General features: G+C 39.8%; 1 protein-coding gene across 2 annotated transcripts in view; it reads right to left on the bottom strand.

Moving 5' to 3' along the window:
• Positions 1-1,276: 1,276 nt before the first annotated feature.
• Positions 1,277-26,373, bottom strand: part of LOC135204823 (hemicentin-2-like) — a 338,440-nt gene continuing 313,343 nt past the window's right edge. For both annotated transcript variants that reach the window (XM_064235015.1, XM_064235016.1), the window contains exons 7-15: positions 21,788-21,932; positions 17,898-18,067; positions 16,826-16,976; positions 12,818-12,945; positions 11,348-11,507; positions 11,115-11,230; positions 10,333-10,534; positions 9,921-10,233; positions 1,277-2,189 (exon numbers count right to left, since the gene is read on the bottom strand). In XM_064235015.1, the coding sequence (XP_064091085.1) occupies positions 1,424-2,189; positions 9,921-10,233; positions 10,333-10,534; positions 11,115-11,230; positions 11,348-11,507; positions 12,818-12,945; positions 16,826-16,976; positions 17,898-18,067; positions 21,788-21,932 (2,151 nt within the window). In that variant the 3' untranslated portion in view covers positions 1,277-1,423. The remainder of the gene's footprint in view (positions 2,190-9,920; positions 10,234-10,332; positions 10,535-11,114; positions 11,231-11,347; positions 11,508-12,817; positions 12,946-16,825; positions 16,977-17,897; positions 18,068-21,787; positions 21,933-26,373) is intronic.

The following is a 26,373-nucleotide window of genomic DNA, read 5'->3' as shown; positions in this document are numbered from 1 at the left end:
AGTTTTAATTTGGTTTCTAGCTGATTTGATAAATGTTTGGGAATCAGTTGCAATTGAAATGCTTTGGAAACTTCTCTGCGCTCTGTTTCTCTAAAGAGATTATGGCATTTAATACTTACCACTCAAGTTCTGGAGATTATGGCACTTAACACTTACCACTCCAGTTGTCTTGGAGTGTATGTCACTTAAAACACTGTCTTGTGGTGCCCTTGGCACTTACTGTGAAATGGATTGGCTTGCTTCTCTGCTGGTTTGAAGGTTAAGGGCATACTTACACAGGTTGTGTATTGTAAAATTACAATTAAACTTTATTGTACTTGAATATTTCTTTGGCATTTTAAGGATTACTGTTTCTGTAATGTCATTGTTTATATTCTTTTTAAGCCTTGAAATGTTTAGTTTAATTTTTCTGTTACTTAAGTTTATATATATTTTTGTAATTATGTTGCACGCTTTGATGTTAACTTATTTTCAAAGTTTTTTTTAGGACTTTGATTGATCGAAGAGTAACATTTATGTAGTATTTCAATTTTACCTGTGTAATCAGTACAAAGTCATCTTTGTTTTGAAGTTTCTGGGCTCCAAAGGTACTTAAGCTAAGCTTATTCAGCTTTTCATATGTTTATTCATGTGTTTAGTCTTTGCAAAATATTATTGACTTTGTGGATTTGCATTGTTCATTTCCAAAATTGCTTTATTTTCAAGTAATACATTGAAGCTTCATTAGAGCAAGTGAAAGTCAGGTTTTAGAATGCTTGCAAGAAAACAGAGGTTGTATTGATGGGCGTTTTTTGTGCATTTCAATTCAGTTTCTTTAAACAATTGCATCATTTTTCAGTTAGTTATGGTTATTTCATCATTTGTTTTTCAATTAATTATGGTTATTTAACTAGTTAAAAGTTCTAAAATGTTTTGACATTCTATTTGCAAGAGTATGGCGATTGTAAATTCATTTTCTTTTTTAAGCATTTGCTTAGTTTCTTGTAAAGATTGCATCATTTTCCCATTAATTTTGAAAGAAACAAGTTCAGTCTATACTTATCTTGATCTGCTTGCATGAATACGAAGCTGTATAGATCTAGATGTGCTTTTGACTAAATTCAAGAGCAATAACATCGGATAATAATGGCAATCAAATTTAAGGATAATGAACAGCATATGTTACCGAAAAGTAGGATAAAACTTTATTAAACCAGTATCAGGTGAGCTACGTTGTTTAGTGACGGGTGTGGTGGTGGTGGTGGTGGTGGGGTAGTGTTGGAGTGCAGTGGTGGCGACTTCACCGTCGGAGTGTGTTGCAGCAGACGCTTCCTGAGCCATCTGCTGTTGCTGTGCTACTTCGGGACTCATCAGCGGTTCGTGTACTCTGATGAGGGTTTTGGGGGCTGCCTCCTGCATGTGTGACATTAATTGGTCTTCAGATTCAATATGAATCTGCGGCGTGTTTTGAAGCTGCGTCATCATCATCATGGGAGCCTGAGAAGTGATGATGTCCGGAGGAGCTGGAGACGGAGCTCGACCTCCTGCCGCCACAACGTGAACTTGAGGAGCCGTGCAGATCTGGGGTGCCGTACTGTAAGGATGATGAGGAGTGGCGAACATGTTCGAGGGAGCCAACGTCTGCGGGACAGTGCTGATGTGTGGGGTGGTGTAGGACACCGTGTTTATCGGAGACTCGGCGTGGAGTTGAGCCGAGTGGGCCGGGTCTATGACCAGCGGCTGAGGGAGCACGACGGCCTGCATGGGCGAAGAGACGTACGTCTGCGGCGAGAGGTGGGGAGATGATGTGGGGTGGAGTTGAAAGTCTGTCTGCAGAAGAGTCTGGGACGACATTTCGTTCGGAGTGTTCGCCTGCGGCGGCTGCAGGGGATCGCACGGCAGAGATAGCGTGGGCGACTGACGAACTTCCGAAGTGTCTCCCCTCAGGCTCATTCGTATCGACGCCAGGGATTTCGAGGGAGACTCTATCTCCACCCTTGGAGTTGTGATGCTGTCGGACTCCACTTCCACGACGTGGACCGGTCCTCCACGCACAGACGGAGTTCTCGGCCTGTGCCTTCTCGGCGACGTCCCTCCCGGGGCGCTGCGGGTCGAGGAACGTCGAGGGAGCGGGGAGGACCTTATCGACGATCTTCCGGAGGTCACCTGCGTCACCACAACAGGCCCAGGGGAGAACGTTGTCAGAAGCTCTGAAAACATAAAAAAAAAAATTAAAACTAGAAGTACTTCAACTTAGTCATACTAATACTTCTAAGGTGAACATGTAACAGAAGTAGACAAAATATGAAATAGCTGGTACAAAGATTAACGTTAAAAATTATGACATTAAAAGATTTACTTCTGTTATTGATGACTGAATGATTTGTGTATTCAATCATGTATTTATCGTGTGTAGTCATATTATCATTATATATATAATATATTTTAAAAAGATTTTCAATACCTGGAAATGTATATTGCAAATATATAATGAAAAACTAATTTGGTTTTGAAACAAAAAACTTTTCAGTAGCAGCAATTAAGAAAAAAAACTTGGAATAGATTCCATTTTCTCAGACTTAATGCTTTAGTAGAGAGCAACTGATCAAATAGAAGTTGGAATAGTCAATTGGAATTGTCAAAACAGAAAGAAATCCTGCTAAGAGTTCTTCTGATACTGATCAAATTGGAATGGTGTCAAAAAATGGAATGGTGTCAAAATCGAACAAAATCCTGTTTTAGTGGAGGTTCTGATACTGATCAAATTGGAATACTATTTCAAAACTAAACGACATCCTGCTTTAGAAGACAGTTCTGATGGACACTTATCAAATAGAAACTGGGTTAGTCCAAGTTGAATGAAATCTGACCAACAAGAATAATACTTAGTATGGATTTCATTCAAACTGTAATACTGGTCAAACTTCAACTGATGGTCTTGATGACCAAGACCTAGTACAGGATACTTGAAGTGAAACCCTTTCAAACTATTAATATGAAATGAACAGCTGGTCCAACTAAACAAAGTCCAAGAATAATACTTGGAACGGAGCCTAAACGAAGTCCAAGAATAATACTTTGAACAGAACCTTTCTTTCAGTTTTAAACTGGAAAAACTAGTCCAAACTTTTAGGACCAAGAATCACTTGGAATGGAACCTATCAAACTTAAAATTTTAAACTGGAAAAACTAGTTGAACTAAATTGATAATAAAGACCCAAACAAAATACGTAGTTAAAACTGTCAAAGGCAAACCAATATCTAACCTATAATAGTAGTCAAACAAAATAATAAAACTGATGGTAACTTAGCAGCCATACTGGTCAAAGCCTATAACAGTAGCCAAACAGAATAGTAGCGCCTCAGCGGCGTGGTTGGTATGGTATTAGCGTCCCACCTCGGTGGTTGCGGGTTCGATTCTCGGCCATTCCATTGAGGAGTGAGAGCTGTGTATCTCTGGTGATAGAAGTTCACTCTCAACGTGGTTCAGAAGTCATGTAAAGCCGTTGGTCCCATTGCTAAATAACCACTGGTTCCATGCAACGTAAAAGCACCATACAAACAAACAAACAGAATAGTAAAAACTGTGGCCAACTTTGCTTAAACAAACCAAATCCTCTATTAGCAAAACTTGAAAAATTGGTCTTACTAAAACTGACACTAGAAAGAGCTAAACAAAAATGATGAGAAAAACTTAGTAAGCAAAATTATCTCGTCTTAATAAACCTCTAAGCAAATTAATCTAGTCTTAGACCTCTAATACTTAAACCTGACAGTCAAACTGTTAGAATAGGACCTAGAACTTTTATTAGATCCTGTACTAATTGAACATAAAACTCATCAAACAAAATCTACGTCAAACTTGGAACTTCAACGCTTAGTAAAACCACAAACTTCTCAAACTAAGTAGAACCTCAGTGGACCAAACGGACTGTCACAATGACTGCTGGAACTTCAGTATGTAGTAAAGCTCTGAATTCCCACACTGTATAATCTGTAACTCAACAAACTGGGCCCAAACACAATGACTGCAAAGAGGAATCCTAGAGGTAGAGTAGTACTGATGAAATTCACCAAGAGAAGAAACTGAGCTTTAGTGTAGAATTATATCATGAATTTCTACTATTACCTCATTGTGTTGACTGCCTAAAGGCATTTGATAAGATGGAGAGATACGACAACGTACATATTGCTGAAAAGGCAGCTTACAGTCCAAAGGCTTCAGACACTAAAGGTTGCCTTGGTTAACCATACAAAGAGAAAGATGTGAGAAGGGTTCAGTTGACGTACAAGCCTAGGTAAAGATACTAAATGTGACGTGATCCACAGGGCTGTAAGAAAAACCTGAATATCTCCTCAACAAAGAATGAGCAAGGCTGATGTGAAAGGCCGGAAATCCTCTGATTGCAAAATTAAACTATTTATCAACTTGAATATAATTTTTAAACTATTTATCCACTTAAGTAGATTTCTATCTCAGTCCACTGTTCCACTGTATTCTTGGAAACTGGGCCAATCATTCGAGAACCTTGGTGGAAGTGTTCACGACCAAGTGAACCACTTGTGAAACTGGAATAACTCCTCAAGTTTTAAGCTTGAGTCTTCTACCAAAAGCAAAGTTCTGTCAGCAGATATATCATGGAAAACTCAAGTTGGTTACACCCTGTTAATTTACACCAGATCTCAACCAACTGGCACTAAAGGAGAACAATACCTCGGAGAACCAGTTTACTTCTAGGTGGCAGAGGAAATGGCCATTAAATCATTACTTTAAGGGGGGCTATAATCTAAGAAAATCTACAAAGACCTGCAAGTGGTTTCTTTATTAAAGGGCAGCACAAGATTATCTAAATGAGAAAGTTCTCATTTCTTTGCTGTAATGCCTCTCTTTAGTTTTCTTGACCACTGAGTTGGTGCCATCACCTGCCTATTCCAAGTAGTTTATAGTATTTTTTACAAACCAATGCCATTAGAACAAACCCCACACGACAATGAGATCATGATACCTTGGAGCACCCTTGGGAATTATAAATCACTCAAACACAAGACCTTGAAGAACTTAACACAACCCTTATGCACAATGAGAGATACCTACTGCATTGTATGAAACTGAAACCTCTCTCTCCATAAAAATGTAAGTCATATTGGGAAGGCAATGAGATAAGATAGTGACAAAATTCCTGATTGGATGAGACACAGGTTGACATATGAAGTTCGCACTAGACTGAACACCAGACAGTCTTTAATAGCCAGATGTGTAAGGTGATTCTGTAACTGCACTGAATGATTAACATGGGAAAGGAATTGAGCAAGTAACCAAGAGAGATCTTGCGGGCAAGATGACAACAGGATCTATGAGGTTCCATGACACTTCAGCCTCGTGGACAGATTTCCCAAATAGCATCCAGCTGTTACCATGTACCCCTTTGCACTCAAACTTTGGATGGTACACACTCAACTGCAACATCGGAATCAAATGGTACACCGTACGAACCTGATACAATGAGGTAACCCTCTCCTCAATGCTCGTTTCATGAAACGTCAAGGTGCCTGTCATTTTGGTTCCACAATTAAGTTCTCTTGCTAGCTTGCCCAATCACCTCACCGTGTCTTAAGTATAGTGCAGTTATGGTGTCACCTTATAGATCTAGACTTTTACTCCTGTCTGGTGTGCAGTCTTGTACACATACTGATCTGTGCATCAACTGTTCTAAATTTGGCTACCAACTTTACATTTCATGCTGTCCCCCGATGACTTTTACGATCAGAAAGACATATGAATCGGTCCGTAGCAACTTGGAGAGTACTTTGGTTTGTCCATAGGGGTGTCATACTACTTTAAGGACAAATGGTTGGCTCCTTAACTAACCCAATGTGCTAATTAGTCTTATGGCTGCAGTTAAACTATGGGCCTATTCTCGGGCATCAATTTACTGTACTTGGCTGACTAACTGGAGATTGACTCAGGCTAACAACCATAAAGTTATTGAACCAGCGATTTTCTTTATAGAAGGGTAATTATGTTACATGTTGGTTTTAAATACAAAATTACATACAGGAATAAAAATGAATATAGAAATCTAAATACAGGAATAAATAAATTATGTCACAGGCTATTGCATAACTGTCAGCCGTGATGCATTACAAAAATAATCCCCCCAAAATTTCACAAACTCCTCTTGATTCTGATGTAGTAGTTAAGCGAGCCATCCAAGACTTGAGGGCAAGAGGCTTTACGTAAAAAAAATGGAGGTAGTATATATTTTGCATATGGATCATTACAATTAGAAAATTATATGATAGCCTATATGGCCTCATTTGCCACAAAACAGAAGACTGGAAAGGTAAGAAATATGTAAGATTAAAAGAAAAGGAAAGGTAAGAAATATGTAAGATTAAAAGAAAAAAAAATACAGCAAGATAAGGAGAGCCAGAAACCAAAAAATAGAGATGAAGAACTATAAAGATCTGAAGATAGAACTGGAGAAACAACCACCAAGTTGTAATAAGAATAGTTAAAGAGATATTGGAGAACAAGACTGAAGAAAGGAAATTGGAATGGAGCTTCAGCAAAAGGCTAAAATATGGACACAGCTATGGGCTGAAGGGGTGCGCCAAACCTTTGGTGATGCCTACTGTGCGACACGTGAGGTGCCAATGCAAGAAATGTCAAGAACTCTCTGAAACTCGCTAGTATGAACTTTAAAAATTTACTTTGGCTCACCAATACATAACTAGTAATGTAATTGCATTATGATACAGGATACTATTTCAAATATATTTACTAGCATCTTGTTAACACTAACTTTTCACACAGACACAATAATTATGCATAAAGAGGGATTCCTAATTACATGATGGCACAGATTCTACAAGGAAGGAAACTGTATTGTGCAAGATAATCATGAAAAGCTAAATGTATTGGGAAAAACCATTCATTATCTTGTCATTTTCCTACTATATGTCCTTCCAACTCTTGTCACTCATGTGGTAAATGCAATTTAGCCTAACTTAAAGGAAGGCAGAGGTTGCATTTCCTAAACATTAAGAGTAGTTTTGGGAATTTGGGAGAAAGTGTAATGAAGTAAACCCAAAACCTTGGGTTTATCTGTTAGATGAGAGCAAGAAATTGTGCCTAAACCATGAAATTGGGGGGAAAATGATTCTGCTACACTTTTACAACACAGAAATCATGTCTTCATCCTTATACTAAAGGGAACTAACATAAAGGCATACTTTTTTTTGTATAAGCAGTGTACATGTATGAGTACAGACATGTTTTATAGTCTTTAAAAAGAAAAAAAGAAAAATCTGCTAAGCTTCGATAAGCTTAGTGTGTTTTGATTGTTAAAATAGAATTGATCATCACAACATATCTTGAAAACAAGGGTCTGACCTAGGTCCAATTATTCCATAACCTTTCCAAAAAGCTTCCTTCCTTTAGTGCCAAATGTGGGTGGAGAGATGAACCCCCAAAAATTAAGATATGGAAAAATACGAGATAAAGGTCCACCAACATTAACTCTGAAGTAACTTAAAAAAATACAGAAAAGTGAATTGAAGACAGAACATTACTTTGCCAGGCTAAGATTGCTGTACGGTCTGATATTATTGCACTGGGGTTTGACTTCAGCTGCTGTTCTAGCAATTAGCTATCACTCCAAAGTCCTATGGCCTGGCGAGTGTGCGTATCCATAAAACATTTTACCAGAACCCAAGTTTGGAAATAAAGGCTATCTCAATTTAGTAAAGGTTGGAACGCAACCTATCCCAGTACAAGTGCCAATCTATAAGACTAGTGAACAACCTGCCTACGAGGCTTGTATCCACTAATCTGTTCAGAGGGCCAGGCCCTTAACCTGCCTTGAGGAACCAAAGCTCCTTGCATTAGCTTTCTGGGCATCATTGTGACCCACTGCCAATTGCGTGCTTTTACACAGATTACAAGGTTTACCTGAAATGCCCTTGAAGATACAGTATCACATTCAAGGCCATATCAAAGTTAGAACGGGGCACTGGGCATGGCCTGCTGCCCTATGCCCTTAATATGCAAGCCCAATGATATCTAACACACAACAGGCCTAAGTCAGTTCCTTTCCAATGCACTGGAATCAATCCTACATAGGCCTCTTCAGGCCTAATTTAGGTCCATGTAGTAAAATCGACCTCAAGATAAACATCCACTGGCCTACCTCATTTCCCAGTCACCAGTCATAGGCCTTATACCATTATGCACCTCCAAAATGTATATTTTTAACCTATTCTAAAACAAACGGTTTGAAAAGTTTACCAGGAATAAAAAATGATTGATTATCCATACTTTTTTTTGGAAAAACACTAAAAAAAAGAAAACTCACAATATTGAAGAAAATTCTTTGTAAACATTGAGAATCTGACTGACAATTTCCCAAGGACCTTCAATTTTGTCTGTGCTTGGTGGCCGTCCTTGCTGGAGAGGGAGGGGGAGACGGGGGAGGAGAGGGGGAAGGGGGAAGGGGAGGGTGAGAGGGGTTGAGGTGGAGGTAGGAGGGAGTTCAGGTGTGTTAAGGTAATTAGTAACGAGGTGGTTCAAACCTGCCAATTAGCTTAGGGTCCATTTGCATAAAATAATTTATTTTTTCTGTTTTTTGCTCGGGGATACTGTAATTATCTTTGAGAATGAATAAATTAATAATTAGCTTGATAAATGGATGAATAATTGAATAAAATAAATAAATAAATATATATATATAGCAGACAAATAAGCAAATTAATGCTGATAAAAATGGATCCATTAAACATTCAGAAACCAAACAAAATTCTGTTTTTCTTTGGGAATAATTATCTTTGAGAATGAATACACGAATAATTAGCTTAATAAATGGATGAATAATTGAATACAACAAATAAATACGTATAAGCAGACAAATAAGCAAATACTGATAAAAATGGACCCATTAAAACATACAGAAACCAAACAAAATTCAACAATGAGAACACTTAGCTCAACAAACACCAGAAAAACACCAAGAAACAAAGGAACAAACAGGAACAACAATTGTGATAAAATAGGTCCAGCAGGTCCAAATGCATTATATTTTTTGTGTGTGGGGGGGTGGGGGGGGGGGGTGGGGGGGGGGAGGGGGGCAAACAGGTGACAGCTGATTGACAGGTGAGTGGAGGTGAGTGAATTGCTAACACACGCATCTGGTATTGACATTTAAGAGGGGATGGTCCAATCGCTCGCACATATGCGCGCACACAATATATATATATATATATATATATATATATATATATATATATATATATATATATATATATATATATATATATATATATATATATGTGCGTGTGTGTATATATGTATGTATAGCTAATGTTAAATATACTTGGAAATATTTGTTCTTGATTAATTTAGACTTTATAACTGATGCTTTTAACACTGATGGTGAAAATATTGAGTATATTCAAGATTGAAGAATATTTATTACTTTCTATTGCTTTTTTCAACTGTTTATAACTAATATTTTTGACATTAATGTTAGAATATTGAAGGATATTAAAGAATATTTAGATTAACATCTCTAATATTGGATATTAAAGAATATTTAGATTAACATCTTTAATATTGGTGATTAAAAATTTAGCATTATAAAATAGTCGAAAATATATATTTTCAATGTTTTTACCATTACAAATATTTATTTAAAAAATAATAAATAATATTAATATTTCTGATACTTTTTACTGTTTATAAATATAATAATCTTAACAATGACATTGAAAGTATTGACTATTTCTGAAATACTTTCAATTGATAAATAAATTGATGAATCAATGAATAAGTGAGTAAATTCCACGAATAAACCAACGAATAAGCCGATGAAAAAACCAACGAATAAATCCATGAGTGATGAATCCATGAACAAACCAATGACCGAATACACGAATCAACTGACCTCTGGAAGGGTGGCGAGTGCACGGCTGGTACATGGCCCCGTGGGGCAGCTCCAGGAGCGAGTCGTGCGACGCGTGGTGGCCGAACTGCTGCTGGGAGGTCTTCCCACCCCCGGGGGACATGGAGCCACCCTGGGCCCTGCGGGCACGGCAGAAGACGACAGCCGCCACCACGCCTGCTAGGCCTATGGCCACCGCGGCTGCCCCGCCGACGATGGCGTTGACCGGTAGGCCCTCCGAAGAAGAGAGGTTTTCGGCGGAGTCCCCAGAGGGGGGGCTGCTGTAGGAGGATCTCTGCACCCGGTTCGTTGTTTACTGTTCAGGGATAATAATAATATTAATAATAATAATAGTAATCATTTAAGCTTCTCGTCATTAAGTCAGCCTTATGCCAGCACCTTCACGTGAACTCACGGTTAATGGAGACCCTCTCGGGGGCCACCTCTTCCGCCTTGGGCGTGGGCGTCCGCAGGAGGAGCGTGGTCTCCTTTCCCCGCCCTTTCTGGTGGCTGGCGTACATGGCGAGGACGTAGTCCCGCCCAGGGGAGAGGGTGCTCAGGTTGAACCTAGGCTTACTGCTGTTCTTCGTCAGGATGACCGTGTTCCCCTCGCGTACCTGCAGGAGAGAGAATTGAAGGTTAGTACTACACAGTACCTTGTGGTACCTTGTGGTAGCTGGCAAGTCTGTATTTGTAAAGTTTGCTCATATTGTGTTCATAACACTTGGTGGGGCCATTGGATCGACTACTCTGTCTAATATTGCGGGTATCTTGTTCATAGGGTACATATTGTACCACGGTGTGGTACAGTATGAAGAGTATACCTTGATAGGGTACATTTTGAACAGTACCTTGATGTGGTACACTTCAAATGGTATTTTAATGTGGTGCCTTTTGAACAGTACCTTGGGGTTGAGGGTACAGTTCAAATCTTGATATGGTACCTTTTGAATAGTACTTTGATGTGGTACAGTACAAACATTACCTTAATGTGGTACCATTCGAAGAGTAACTTCATGTGGTACAGTTCAAATGGTACCTTGAAATGGTACCATTTGAACAGTACCTTGATGCAGTATGGTAGTATATGAAAGGTACCTCAGCGAGGTGCCATTTGAACAGTACCTTTATGTGGCACAGTTCAAAAGTACCTAGACATGGTACAACGCAAATGGGATACAATTCCACAAACTGTACCTCAATGTGGTATGTGGGCGTCAATTTCTCGGACGTGGAACCGGCGGAGCAGGTCACGGCCGCAGAGTCTGTGGTGACCTCGTGGTAATCGCAGCCCACCAGTTGACTTGGTGGCTCTGTTGGGAAGAGAGAAACAGAGAGACTTAGAGAGACAGAGATCTTGTTAGGGGACCTGAATGCAATTCTTGGAGCCTCCTCCAACCATTTCTCCAACGTGAGCACCAACAACTCACCGACGAGAGTGATGGAGAAGACGCAGGGGTGGGAGGAGCTCCCCACATCGTTGGTAGCGTAGCACTTGGCCCACTGGTTGACGCCGATTCTGGATGAGTTGGAGGCTGTCATCCAGCCTTCGGATGAGAGACCTTTGTCCTGGTGGTGGATGGGGGATTCCTGTGGTGAGAAAGGGGGAGAGTTATTAGAGAGAGAGAGAGAGAGAGAGAGAGAGAGAGAGAGAGAGAGAGAGAGAGAGAGAGAGAGAGAGAGAGAGAATCATCTCAATGGGAAACCGACCCAATTAGACAAAATGAATAAACTTTTACAAGTCTTTCCTTTTGGCAATTTTTTGCTTATTAAGTGACACCACAAAATTCTTTGAGTTTTTTTTTTTTTTTTTTAGATTTTTTTACTAAAAATTGAAAACCAATTTTTTAAAAGTCAAAAGCAAAAAGTTTAATAAGTATTTTTTTTGTTTTAAACTTTTCTCATTCCAATATATTAGGAAAAGTCTTCAAGTTACGGACGTGATTATCGGAGAAACTTAAAAGTCTAATTTTGGCTGATTTCCTGAATATTGTGGTGAAATGACCTTCAAACATTAAAGAAGAGTCTGTGTGACCTAAGCTTCACCATTTGGGATTCATTTTGGATAATTTCCTGAGAAATTTAGGTGGAATGACCTGAGGTGACCTTAAAATCCACTTGGAGTTTGACCCTGTGACCTAAACTGATTAAAAAATGTCTGTGTGACCTTATTTAACCCTAATTTTGGACGATTTCCTAAGAAATTCAGGTTGAATGACCTAAGGTGACCTTATAATCCACTTTATGTCATGTCTGACTTTTTAAAGTTAAATTCTAAAAATGTGACTTTAAAAAATTTCTGTATGACCTAAGGTGACCTGAGAATCCACTTGGACTTTGACCCTGTGAGCTTAAATTTGAATATTTGTGACCCTGTACCTTAAGCTTTGACCCTGTGACCTTAAATTTAATATTTGTGACCCTGTGCCTTAAGCTTTGATTCTGTGACCTTAAATTTAAATATTTGTGACCCTGTACCTTAAGCTTTGACCCCGTGACCTTAGATTTAAATATTTGTGACCCTGTGCCTTAAGCTTTGATCCTGTGACCTTAAATTTAAATATTTGTGACCCTGTACCTTCAGCTTTGACCTCGTGACCTTAAATTTAATGTTTGTGACCCTGTACCTTAACCTTTGACCTCGTGACCTTAGATTTAAATATTTGTGACCCTGTACCTTAAGCTTTGACCCTGTGACCTTAAATTTAATGTTTGTGACCCTGTACCTTAACCTTTGTCCCTGTGACCTTAGATTTAATGTTTGTGACCCTGTACCTTAAGCTTTGACCCTGTGACCTTAAATTTAATATTTGTGACCCTGTGCCTTAAGCTTTGATCCTGTGACCTTAAATTTAAATATTTGTGACCCTGTACCTTAACCTTTGACCTCGTGACCTTACCTTATGCGAGGTCGTCCAGTCGAAGGTCACGCGAGGGGGCGATGCCTTGACGTAACAGTTCATCTTGACTTTCTCTCCCACGGCTGCCAATATCTCTCGTTCGCCCTTCCAGGCGCAGACTGGAGCATCTGGAATTGGGAGGTCGCTTAATCCTTCTCTCTCTCTCTATTATCTTTTTCTCTTAATTTGTTCCTCTACTTACTGTATCCCACTCTCTCTCAATTATTATCTCTATCAATCTTTTTCTTTCCTCGCTTGCGGCCCCTCTCTCTCTCGCTCTTAGTTTTTTTTTATCTTTCTGTCTCTCTTTCTCCCTTAATCCCTCTCTTTCACATTCTCTTAATATCTCATGGTCTCTCTCTCTCTGTTTCTCTTAATCATTCTCTCTCTCTCTCTCTCTCTCTCTCTCTCTCTCTCTCTCTCTCTCTCTCCTTCCAAAGCTTCATTCGTCTCCATGCAGTATCTTTATCGACAATTCCCTCCAACACCCACAAACGCAAACAGAAAAAAACAAACAAAAGCAAACCATAAACAAAACAGAAACAAACGACAAACCATAAACAAAAAAAAAACAAAAACAATAAAAACAAAAAACATTATTCACTCCCTTTTGCCTGAGTCTCTAATACCAAGAGCTCCAATATATCCACTTTAAAAAGATACATAAGCGGCCGTTTCACGCGCATAGCCGGACGCGCGGGCGCGCGAGCTCGCATCCCTCGTCGATGTATGATCGAAGGAGGATACGTATGCGTCGTTAGCGCGCCCAAGGGCGCGCATGTATGAATATACATGCGTTAAAAGTGGACGCAATTCGCGAGCGTTTACGAAAGCATACATGTCAGACGTTCCCAAGGCGGCTCGCTGGCTGGCTGGCTGAAGGACGCTCGCATGCGCTAACGAGCGGTGGCTGCGTTCGAGTGTAAGAATGATATTCGGAATAAACATGGAAATACGTAACTATATTTAATACTAAGCCTTTAAATTATATATAAAATTAAACGTTAATGCAATACTGATGATTATGGTGGCTATGCTGTGTAAATAATCCACATGAATTCAATAAATAAATAAATAAAGTCACGCTATAAGAATCGGACACAGCGTCCAACCGAATTATGAACCCAGCTCACGTAAGCGAGCAAGCAGCTATTGCTTTCAGTATATTAAAGCAAAAGCCTTATGCCAGCACATCCAAGCGCTCCAAGGCTGTCCGAACGACTGCATCGTATCGTTGTATCTTACAAATAAAAGCAGACAGTATTTGAAATGAACGAGGCGTCGAAATGAATGGCGTCTGTAGTAACAGACCGATCATCCATTGGAACGTTTCCCGACGATCAAAAGCGATCTGTCTCTTTTGATATATTTATTTGTTTACGTTTTATTAATTCATTCACCTCATCGTTCATTCATTCATTTCGGGCGTCTATTGACTTTAGGTGGTTGTTCGTGGCTGGTTTTGTTGGTTGGGAGTGGAACTGAATGGTAGTTTGTTGTTGTTGTTGTTGTTGTTGTTGTTGTTGTTGTTGTGAGAGAGAGAGAGAGAGAGAGAGAGAGAGAGAGAGAGAGAGAGAGAGAGAGAGAGAGAGAGAGAGAGAGAGAGAGAATAAAAACCTGAAGAAACCTCCCTTTTATCCACAAAAAACCTTTTTCCTTCCACACTTTCAATTTAATTATAAAAACTTAAAAAAATAAAGTCTGAAAAAAACTAAAAAAAACCTTACTTTTAATTCTCCAAAAATCCTCAGTTTTAAGCCCACCCACCAACCACACGCCAAAACCTCACTTCGAACCCCCAAATAAAGTCACTTGTAAACCTTAAAAAAAACTCACTTTGAAGGCGCAAAACCTTAATAACACCTAAAAACCTCACTTGTAACGTCTAAATTTTTTTTTTCACTTTTAACCCAAAGTAACCTTACTTTTAACCCCAAATAACCTCACTTTTACCCCAAGGTAACCTTGCTTTTAACCTAATAGTAACCTCATTTTTAACCCAAAGTAACCTAATTTTTAACCTAATGTAACCTCACTTTTAACCTAAAGTAACCTTACTTTTAATCCATAAATAAACCTCACTTTTAATCCATAAATAACCTCATTTTAACCCAAAGTAACCTGACCTTAACCTAAACTAACCTCACAATTATTATTTTTTTTTTGAGGTTTTTTTCTTTTTGTTTTTTTTTTTTATTTTTTTTTTTGATTTTTTTTTTTTATTTTTTTTTTTTTTAACCCAAAAATAACCTCACTTTTAACCCAAAAGTAACCTCACTTTTAACCCAAAAGTAACCTTACTTTTAACCTAAAGTAACCTTACTTTTAACCTAAAGTAACCTCACTTTTAACCTAAAGTAACCTTACTTTTAACCTAAAGTAACCCCACTTTTAACATAAAGTAACATCACTTTTAACCTAAAGTAACCTCACTTTTAACCCAACAGTCCCACTTTTAACCTAAATTCCCTCACTTTTAACCCAAAAGTAACCCTCACTTTAACCTATAGTAAACTTCACTTTTAACCTAAAGTACCTCACTTTTAACGTAAGTAACCTCACTTTAACCTAAAAGTAACCTCATTGTTAACCTTCAAGTATACCTCACTTTTAACCTAAAGTACCTCACTTTTAACCCAAAAGTAACCTCACTTTTAACCTAAAGTAACCTCACTTTTAACCTAAAGTAACCTCACTTTTAACCCAAAGTAACCTCACTTTTAACTTATGGTAACCTCACTTTTAACCTAAAGTAAGCTCACTTTTAACCCAAAAGTAACCTCACTTTTAACCTAAAGTAACATCACTTTTAACCTAAAGTAACCTCACTTTTAACTTCAGGTAACCTCACTTTTAACCCAAAAGTAACCTCACTTTTAACCTAAAGTAACCTCACTTTTAACTTCCAGTACCTCACTTTTAACCTAAAGTAACCTCACTTTTAACCCAAAAGTAACCTCACTTTTAACCTATAGTAACTTCACTTTTAACCTAAAGTAACCTCACTTTTAACGTAAAGTAACCTCACTTTTAACCTAAAGTAACCTCACTTTTAACCCAAAAGTAACCTCACTTTTAACTTAAGGTAACCTCACTTTTAACCTAAAGTAACCTCACTTTTAACCCAAAAGTAACCTCACTTTTAACCTAAGTACTCACTTTTAACACCAAAAGTAACCTCAATTTTAACTTAAAGGTAAACCTCGACTGTTTTAGCCTAAAGTAACTCACTTTTTAACCCAAAGTAACTTGCTTTTTACCCAAAGTACCTCACTTTTAACCTAAAGTAACCTCACTTTTAACCTAAAGTAACCTCACTTTTAACCCAAAAGTAACCTCACTTTTAACTTAAAGGTAACCTCACTTTTAACCTAAAGTAACCTCACTTTTAACCCAAAGTAACCTCAACTTTTTAACCTAAAGTAACTCAACTTTTAACCTAAAAGTAACCTCTAACTTTTTACTTCAGTTTTTAACCTCCCTTTTTAACAACCCAAAAGTAACCTCACTTTTAACCTAAAGTAACCTCACTTTTAACCCAAAGTAACCTCACTTTTAACCTTGGTCAGGGAACCCTTCCACCTTTTAACCCAAAATTAACCTCACTTTCCCACTTTTAACCTATAGGTCCTCACTTTTAACCTAAAAGTAACCTCACTTTTAACCGTAAAGTAACCTCACTTTTTACCTAAAGTAACCTCACTTTACCCAAAAAGTAACCTCACTTTAACTTAAGGGAACTTTTCCCACCCTAACCTAAACTTGGACTTTTCCAACCTAACGCCCAAAGTAACCTCACTTTTAACCTAAAGTAACCTCACTTTTAAGGTAACCTCACTTTTAACTTAAAGTAACCTCACTTTTAACCTAAAGTAACCTCACTTTTAACCCAAAGTAACCTTGCTTTTTACCCAAAAGTAACCTCACTTTTAACTTAAGGTAACCTCACTTTTAACCTAAATTAACCTCACTTTTAACCCAAAATAAACCTCACTCTCTCATACTCACAATCTATGTGGAGAGCGACAGCATTGCTCTCGCCATCTCCCTCGGTGTTGGAGGCCAGACAGGTGTAGAGACCGGAGTCCTGGTGTCGGAGTTCGAGCAAGGTCAGACTCCACCCCTTCGTGATGACATTCTGCCGGTGCAGAGGCCGACCCTATTTGGGAGAGAGTGGAAACGAGGTCAGGTTGGGTCAATCTTGAGAGACAATGAGGGACAGATCTGGTGTTTTAAAAAGGAGTTGGTCAGAGTTAAATTAATTTCATTGGGCAAAAAGAGGTCAAGTGGGTGGGTCAAGAAAGGTCAACCAGACCCTTTTACATAAACTAGGTCAGGTTGGGTCATTGTTGAGAGAGAGAGAGAGAGAGAGAGAGAGAGAGAGAGAGAGAGAGAGAGAGAGAGAGAGAGAGAGAGATTTGGTGTTTTAAATTTAAACAGGTCAAACTTAAATTAATTTTTTTGGACAAAAGGATGTCAAGTGGGTCTTTTTGGGTACGGAAAGGTCAAAATTTCAGGTCAGGTCAGGTTGGGTCAATGTTGAGAGAAGGTGAGGGATGAACTGGTTATTTAAGATAGGAGGGAAGATGAAGGTCGCATGAATATTATTTGTACACGAGGAGGTCGAGTGGGTATTTTTGGGTCAAGAATCGTCAACAGACCCTTCTATCTAAACAAGGTCAGGTCGGGTCAACCATGAATCTTGAGGGTGGTTTGGATCTGGTGTTTTAAACAGGAGAAGGTCAAAGTTCAATAATTTTCTTTAGATAACAGAAGGTCAAACAGACCTTATTACATAAAACAGGCCAAACAAACAAAAGGTGAAAGGTCAAAGGGGGGCACCAGGCCCCCTATTCTGAAAGTTGTTGACAATTTTATTCGGGCGGTGAAAAACAAATATTGAATGAGGTGTCAATCACTGTCAGGCGAACGGCGCGTGTATATAATGGGGGTGAGTTATCAGCTACCGTAAAGGTATGGCGTGATGAATTTTACAGAGAGAGAGAGAGAGAGAGAGAGAGAGAGAGAGAGAGAGAGAGAGAGAGAGAGAGAGAGAGAGAGAGAGAGAGAACTCACTCACATTGAACATAAACGTGAGATTGTAGATCGGCGGGTTAGCCCGGGTCACGCAGGTCAACGTGGCTGACCTGCCCTCGCGGAGACCTGACGCGGAAGTGGCTGGCTGCCCAAACTCTGACGGGGAACCTTGCCCACCCCCAGCGTCGATGCTTATGGTGGCCTTGGGCAAGTCTGTGGGGGATAGATTAGTAGTAGATGAGTAGATGAATTGATTTTAATTATATATATTTATATATCAGTAGAAATATTTATGACATACAAAATGCTGGACATAAAATCAGATCAGAATAGGATGCCAATTTGGGTAGATGGGTGGAAGTAGATGATCAGATCAATTGGTAGATGAACCCAGTAGATTGCCAATTATATATTTAATGTATCACTAGAAATATTTATGGATATATAAAATATAAACAATAGGAAAGTAATTGACAGTATTCGAAGTCTGTAGGGGTAGAGTGGTAGAGGTAGACAAGGTAGGATAATTGGTAGATGAAACCAGTAGTTTGTTAATATCACTTTTACACTTTCATATATCACTACACTAATTATGAACTGGACCCAAAACAAAACGAATAATCAGACAAACAGACAAGTCAACAATATTCATAAACGACCCACCAAAGTGAACCAACTACAAGGTACATGACTTACAGGTTACAGGTCAGAAGGGTGCTCGTTGAGCGAAACTTTCCTGGCGAAAGGAAAACCAAAAGAAGATTTCTTTTGTGACAAATCGAAAAAAAAAAAAAAAAATCTAAGCCAAAATCGAGAGGGACAGTTTACCGACATTCTTCCCACAAGCTATTCAAAGAAAGCCCCTTGTTTCGGGACAATACAAACAGCTGGAAAACAGCAACAAAACAATCCAAGACAAAGAGGTGCGAAGAAACAAACACGCAAATAACAAACAAGCAAAGAAACGAACCCTTTCTGTCTTGAAACAAAACAGACAGTTGTTTATGGTCGGGTGGACCTGCAAAGGTGTATTATCCCTGACCCTCTTTGAAGATTCTTTTGTTTTGCGTATTTTTTTCTGAGAGAGAGAGAGAGAGAGAGAGAGAGAGAGAGAGAGAGAGAGAGAGAGAGAGAGAGAGAGAGAGAGAGAGATATGCAGTTCACCATTCGCGAAATATTCGCAGAATTCCCCGCTTCCAGCGGACTCCTGGAAGCCATTAAGGAGACCACAAATAGAAATTACCTTCCAGAGACAGCCTCATGTGAGAGTGACATTCGCTAATAGGCAGACAAAAGGAGGGGGAGAGGGGGGGCTTAGTGGGGGGTTCTGGAAGGATAATGGGCGTTTGGAGGCGTGAGGGGTCCTCCAGGTCTTGCGAAGGGTTCTGGAAAAGGACCAGTGAGTCTCTCGTTCCAGACTGCAGTGCTGAAAGAAGTCTTTATTCTTGAAGGGAGTTGGGGAGCTGGAACAATATAAACTCGTGTAAAAGAGGCACAAGATCTTGTATCTGTAATTAATTCCAGAGATGGGAACTGGAATACCTGGAATCCCCAAGGGACTTCATGAGGAACATAATCCATACCCCCAAAATGCCTCTGGGTCGTAAGCACCAACAAGCTACGCTGGAAATCCTCTGAGGAATCTGGGAACTATGGCATTATGGGTACCAGGTTTCCAGATAAGAGGAAGCGCTCGTATCTCATTGATTCTAGAAGCTGAGAGACACCTGGAACAACCCTCGACGACACTTAAATGACCGATCAATATTCGTCCAGGTTCAATTCCAGGGGCATTGGCGCTCTCTGATTGGACGTCACACATCGTTGACATCCTGGAAGGCAGTGTTGGTGTAATCTTTGGACTCCAGGCGATGTGTCCAGAATGCATTACAGACGCAGGATGGGTCCCGGATGCATTATGGGTGCTGGATGGATTCTGGAAGCGGTCTGGAAGCGGTTTGGAAGCGTGTGTTTGGGTTCGTCTCGGATTATTGTGTTGTCGGATATATGTCACAAGGGGAGAGAGAGAGAGAGAGAGAGAGAGAGAGAGAAGAGAGAGAGAGAGAGAGAATGCCTGACATTTAGTGCGGCATTCATATCTCTTTCAGAATGTTTTTACTTACTCAGAATATTATACCTATAAAAGACATTTATTTATATTTATTGTCTTTTAAAGGTAAAAAACTTTATAAAGTATTAAAATATCCTTCCCAAATCGACTCCTTTCACCAGAATATGTAAATTTTCGGCAGAATCATTTGACAGAACACTAAGATTTTCAAAACCACACAATCCAGTCTGACCTCAATAATATTCTACTCCATCCCAAGTTTATGAAAAAACTACATATTTTGCAAAACCTAACCTTCTCCTCTTGTGTAAATATCTACAGCTTGGTTTGGATATCCCACACACACACATAAACACATACACATACACACAGGCACGGCTCCTTCCTTTCACCAGAATATCAAATTTTTTGCCACAATCATTGGAAGCAACACCACCAATTCTGGGGACTACGTTCGCATTCAACACAGCTTTGGCAGAATCCCAGGCCATTCGAAGGTAAAACCGCACGTTGTATGACAAACTGCAACGTATTCCCGCAAACTTTATCTATATCAAAAGGACCTCTGGCTCGGTCAGAAGAGTGGCCGGGCCGTGGCGGCGTCCGGGAGGGCATTACGCATTCCGGCCAAAGGCGTCCTCTGAAAGGAAGGCCGGGGGTCATTCCGAATGCAAATCTAATTCCGGGAGGGTAAACCAGAGTGGACCATTCAGGAAAGGTGCATTCACTCGACGGTACGCTTAATCTTACGTGTCTGTCAGACTCCGCATGACCTGTTCCGGGTCGTGAGGGGCTGACCTTTGACCTCTTGGTATTTTGCAACTGACGCGATGTATCTGTGCGTTGACTGATGTAGGGGGTGTCACGGTGGTATGTTAATATATATATATATATATTATATATCTATATATATATATATATATATATATAGTATATATATATATACACAGGGGAACAGCAATAGATGATGCTGTTAATGCTTTGATGTTTTAGGGGGTTCAGAATGAAATCAATACTCTCTTACACTTACCGTCTTTTTTCTCTCTCTCTCTCTCTCTCTCTCTCTCCCTTTCTCTCTCACCCCTTACTATCTGCCCTGTTATGCATACCAATTAGACTCTCTCTCACTCTCTCTCTCTCTCTCTTTCTCTCTCTCTCTCTCTCTCTCCCCAAATTGCCTCACAAATCAACGACGTCTTAAAACAAACACACCTGATCGGCTCCATAAACAGTGACGCCACGAAAGCTCATTAACACCTTGTCAAACCCGCCTACCCACCCCCGTCCCCCCCAACACAAAAAAAAATCTCAATTCTCATTCTGATTCCCAAAAGCCGATTCCCATTCCATAAAAGTCTTCGCTATATGTTTTTCCAATTCCAACTTTCTCGATTACGTGGGATGTGAAGCCCCTTTTGCATCTGTCCGCGGGACACAGATTAAAATGGAATTGCCCGATCTCAAAAATAAAACTGACAATAATACAGATTTGTTTTGGTTTTTATTCTCGTTCGTGTTTATTGGAGTCGCTGGGATTATGAAGCATTTACTGTATATATATATATAAATATTCTTATCTAGATGTATATTATCTAAAATTTAATCCAAACTGACTGACAAATTCCTAAGAAACTTGAAAAACTGCAGTAGATCCTTACTGTGGTTTCGGAGAGAGAGAGAGAGAGAGAGAGAGAGAGAGAGAGAGAGAGAGAGAGAGAGAGAGAGATTCCTCCTCACCGAGCTCTGTATAAGACAGCTGACAAAGACGTAAAGAAAACGAGGGTATGAAATTCCTTACAAAACGACAGAAAACGGGAAGAGGAAACACGGGGCAACTAATATAACAGTTCTCAACTACTTACAGTAAACGGTGAGCTTCGTCGAGTCAGACGCGGTCAGGTGAGGGAGCGTTGGAGACGACGCCCTGCACTCCAGGATTCCTCCGTCGTCTCCGGGGGTCGTCAGGAGTCGTAGGAGGGAGATGGTGGCGTCAGGGCCGACGCTTTGCTGGAATGGGGAGAGAGAGAAAGAGGGGGGAGATTGAGTGAGTGAGTAAGAGATGGGGCCGTTTTCTTGGAGCGAGATATTGTCGCTCTTTTCAGATAATTTTGTTTATTATTTTCGTCTGTTTTATTTATATTAATTTACACGATATCTTTAACAATATATTAACAAACAGAACAACATAACCCTGATTGTTTACAGGCAACAAACAGAGGTTATAAACCCCTCACAAACACACAAACGAACGAGCATACGAGGCTCTTTGGTACGAGTAATGGTAATTTGTATAAAAAAGTTATTTATTCTTTTTATTTTTTTTATATATTCAAGTATATAAAAACTTTTCTTAACATACCATTCATTGTTTACGGGCAACAAACAGAGGTTATAAACCCCTCACAAACAATCCCAAACGAATGAGCATACGAGGCTCTTTGGTAGAGAATGGTCACTTTTAAAAAAGTTATTTATTCTTTTTATGCTTTACATATATTCAAGTACATAACATTTTCTTAAATATATTCCACAAAAAAGCCAAACAAACCTGGTGATTTACAAGCGACAAACAAACGTTTGAGGCTCACAAACACTCATGGACGCGAACAGAAAAATCTTCAGGCTTAACGGATTAGCCACAATAACACCTTTTCAATTTTGTCGTGTTTTTGGCACATTTTTTAAATTTTTTTTTTTATATTTTCATTATTGTGACTTCCTGATCTCTCTCTCTCTCTCTCTCATACATGCTTGCTATGTCAAGTTGTTTGGTCAAATTTAATCTTCGAAATCTCTCACTGTGTGAGTGTCTCTCTCTCCAGTTTTATCATTTTTTTCTCTGTAAGGTAAGGTAAGGTCTCTCTCTCTCTCTCTCTCTCTCTCTCTCTCTCTCTCTCTCTCTCTCTCTCTCCAGTTTTTATCATTTTTCTCTTCACACCTCTCTCTCTCTCTCTCTCTCTCTCTCTCTCTCCTCTCTCTCTCTCTCTGTCAAACACACAAACACATATACACGTTCCTGTTTGTTGCAGTTTCATCCAAACGACCCACTCTCTTTGGTTAGTTACTTCCACATTCTCTCTCTCTCTCTCTCTCTCTCTCTCTCTCTCTCTCTCTCTCTCTCTCTCTCTCTCTCTCTCCCATTTACATGCTACAAGCCTTGATCCCAATCCACCGGATTACGCCCAGATTTTTCACCCGGATTTTTTTGCCAGATTTCACCTCCGCGTCGAATATTTTTGGATGCGTTCCGCGCCCCCTACGAGAACAATAAAAAAACAATAAAAAAAACAAACAAAAGAGGGTCTGATATATGTGTATATATATATATGTATGTATTTATTTTTTTTAACCCTTTATCTCAATGGGCACAAATCCTCTTCGGGTCCAGTTTGTTCAGCTACGCGAGGAATAAAGAAATGTCTGTCTGTCTGTCTGTCTCTCTCTCTCTCTCTCTCTCTCTCTCTCTCTCTCTCTCTCTCTCTCTTTGTTTTCTTTATGTATTTTGGAACCTTTTTTCTCTTTAAGTGCGTTTTTTAAAATATTTTATTCGGAGAGTTTTATAAACAAAAAAAAATTTTTTTTTTGGGGGGGCGGTTCTCTTGGTGTTAGATGTTTGTAGGAGAGAGAGAGAGAGAGAGAGAGAGAGAGAGAGAGAGAGAGAGAGAGAGAGAGAGGCACAAAAAGTGGGATACTGAGAAAGAGAAAGAGAGAAATGGAGACCGAGAAAAAAAGGTGAGAGAGAGAGAGAGAGAGAGAGAGAGAGAGAGAGAGAGGAGAGAGAGAGAGAGAGAGATCTGTCACATCTTGTCATTCATTCTCTCGTAATGATTTCATTTCAGTCGCAGATCAGACGAAATTTGGACAAAATAACAAAGAAAGGTGGAGACCAAATCCAAAGAGACAGCAAAAGGGGCGACCGACTCCCTTTCTTCCTTCCTTCCTCTCCTTCGCGAGAACAATTAAAACTATTTGCATTTGTTATACGCGCGGGGCGATTCCAAGGAATCTCCCGTCGGAATATTCCCATTCCAGTCGCAAAAAGGCTTCTGGGGGTAACACGGTTTTATAACTCGAATATGACAGTTATTCCTCACTCGTTCTTCAGTATGTCACACACTTGGCCACCACCCCTTTTATTGCTGTGCTCTTTTTTTGTGCTGTTTTGCTGTGTTTCGCTGCTGCAGAGGACAGCAGGAGGGTTGTGTGGGGTGTGGAAAATTGTGTGGAGTGTGGGAAATCTGTGGGGGGGGGGTTCAAAATACCTTCAAAACTTGTCCCCAAAACCTGAGGCAATATTCCAAACCATCTTTGCTGTTCGTTTGTTTCTGTGCTGTTTTGCTGTGTTTCGCTGCTGCAGAGGACAGCAGAGGGGGATTGTGAGTGGTGTGAGAAATTAGCAGTTGGGGGGAGGGGTTTAAACTACCCCACCAATCCCCCCACCCCAAAACTTGACTCCCCTACTTGAGGCAAGGCTCAAAACTAGCCATTTTAAGTCCGAGGGTCGAAATAAGTATAGGCAAGTAGCCCCTTCAGGGAGCCCACCCAGTGTTACCAGACAACAAAAACACACAACTCTCTCTTTCTTCTTCTTCTTCTTCTTCTTCTTCTTCTTCTTCTTCCTGGATGGTCCTTCAGTCCGAGAGGCTCCAGAGGGCTCCAGAAGGATGAGGAAGGTAGGAAGACGTGAGAGAAAAATGGAAGGAGAGACAAATGAAAACAAGAGAAGGAAGAGTGAAGTGTTTGGGTCTAGTGTCTGGAGTGGGACCTTGGGGTCACACTGGAGAGAGAGAGAGAGAGAGAGAGAGAGAGAGAGAGAGAGAGAGAGAGAGATAATGTTGATTTACTCCAAGTTGTAAGAAAGAAAGAGACAGAGAATGAGAGTCAGTCTTGACTCTGCTTCCAGTTACAGGACGGAGAGAGAGAGAGAGAGAGAGAGAGAGAGAGAGAGAGAGAGAGAGAGAGAGAGAACTTCATAAAAATAGCGGCGATTCCCTTGTAATCCACACAAAGGATTAACCAGGCCGAGGGCAACATTGGTTAGATTGCCGAATAGGATCAACGTACCCCCGAAGAAACTGTGAAGAAATCCTACAGGAATTGACGCGGGGGTGGGGTAGGGGGGGAGTGGGTGGATTCCTGGAGATTAACCTGAGCTTCGAAAAAGGGATTAGGGAAAAGGGACGTCTAGAGAGAGATTCCAGGGCCTCTAGAATTGACTGCAATTGGATTCTATGACGATTGTTGAGGATTAGGAAGGGCTTGGGAATATTCCTAAACGGGATTAGGAATAGTTCTGGGGGGTGTTTGAGGTGTACTCCAGAGAGGATTCACTGTAGATTGGACTGGGCGTATTCTAGAGTGCTTAGAGGTGTTCTAGGTAGGATTAGAAGAGCTCTAGGAGCTTCAATTTATTCTAGAGTGGTCTTAAAGTATTCTAGACTTAGAGGTATTTGCAGAAGCTTAAATGTTCTCTAGAAAAGGACTGTAAGTATTCTAGAGTGCTTAGAAGTATTCTACATAGGATTAGAAGACCGCTAGGAGCTTAAATGCAATCTAGAATGCACTGGAAGTATTCTAGAGTGCTTAGAGGTATTCTAGAAAGGATTAGAGGGCTTCTAGTGAGCTTAATTCACCTAGAATGCACTGGAAGTATTCTAGAGTGCTTAGAGGTATTCTAGAAAGGATTAGAAGAATTCTAGAATTTTAAATGTTCTCTAGAAAGGACTGGGAGTATTCTGGAATGCTTAGAGGTATCCTACAAAAGATTAAAAGAATTCTAGATACTTAAATTCACTCTAGAATGGACTGGAAGTATTCTAGAGTGCTTAGAGGTATTCTAGAAAGGATTAGAAGACCTCTAGGAGCTTTAATTCAATCTAGAATGGACTGGAAAGTATTCTACAATGTTTGAATATAATCTAGAAAGGACCAGAGGAATTCTAGATCGTAAACGGACCTTGAATCTCTCTCTCTCTCTCTCTCTCTCTCTCTCCTTCTCCCAGCGCTTCGACGAAGGAGAAAAAGTGGTGGAAGAAATATCGGCGATATTATTTATCGATATTTCGTCTAAAGTGGAGAGACAGGGAGTCTGTTAAGAGTTTTATCTGTCAATTTTTTTGTGTGTCTGGGTTTAGAGAGAGAGAGAGAGAGAGAGAGAGAGAGAGAGAGAGAGAGAGAGAGAGAAATGTTGATTTTACTCTAAGTTGAGAGAGAGAGAGACGAGAGAGAGAGAGAGAGAGAGGTAGAGAGAGAGAGAGAGAGAGAGAGAGAGTCTTGATTTTATTTCCTTTCCAGTTGAGAGAGAGAGAGCCAGAGAGAGAATGTTGATTTTACAACCAAGTTGTAAGAGAGAGAGAGAGAGAGAGAGAATGTTGATTTTACTCTAAGTTGTAAGAAAGAGAGACAAAGAGAGAGAGAGAGAGAGATAGAGAGTCAGTCTTGACCCTGC

The sequence above is a fragment of the Macrobrachium nipponense genome, chromosome 47, assembly GCF_015104395.2.
Source record: "Macrobrachium nipponense isolate FS-2020 chromosome 47, ASM1510439v2, whole genome shotgun sequence".
Taxonomy (NCBI): Eukaryota; Metazoa; Arthropoda; class Malacostraca; order Decapoda; family Palaemonidae; genus Macrobrachium; species Macrobrachium nipponense.
Note: the sequence above shows the minus strand (reverse complement) of the source record. Positions and strands in the feature narration are given on the sequence as shown.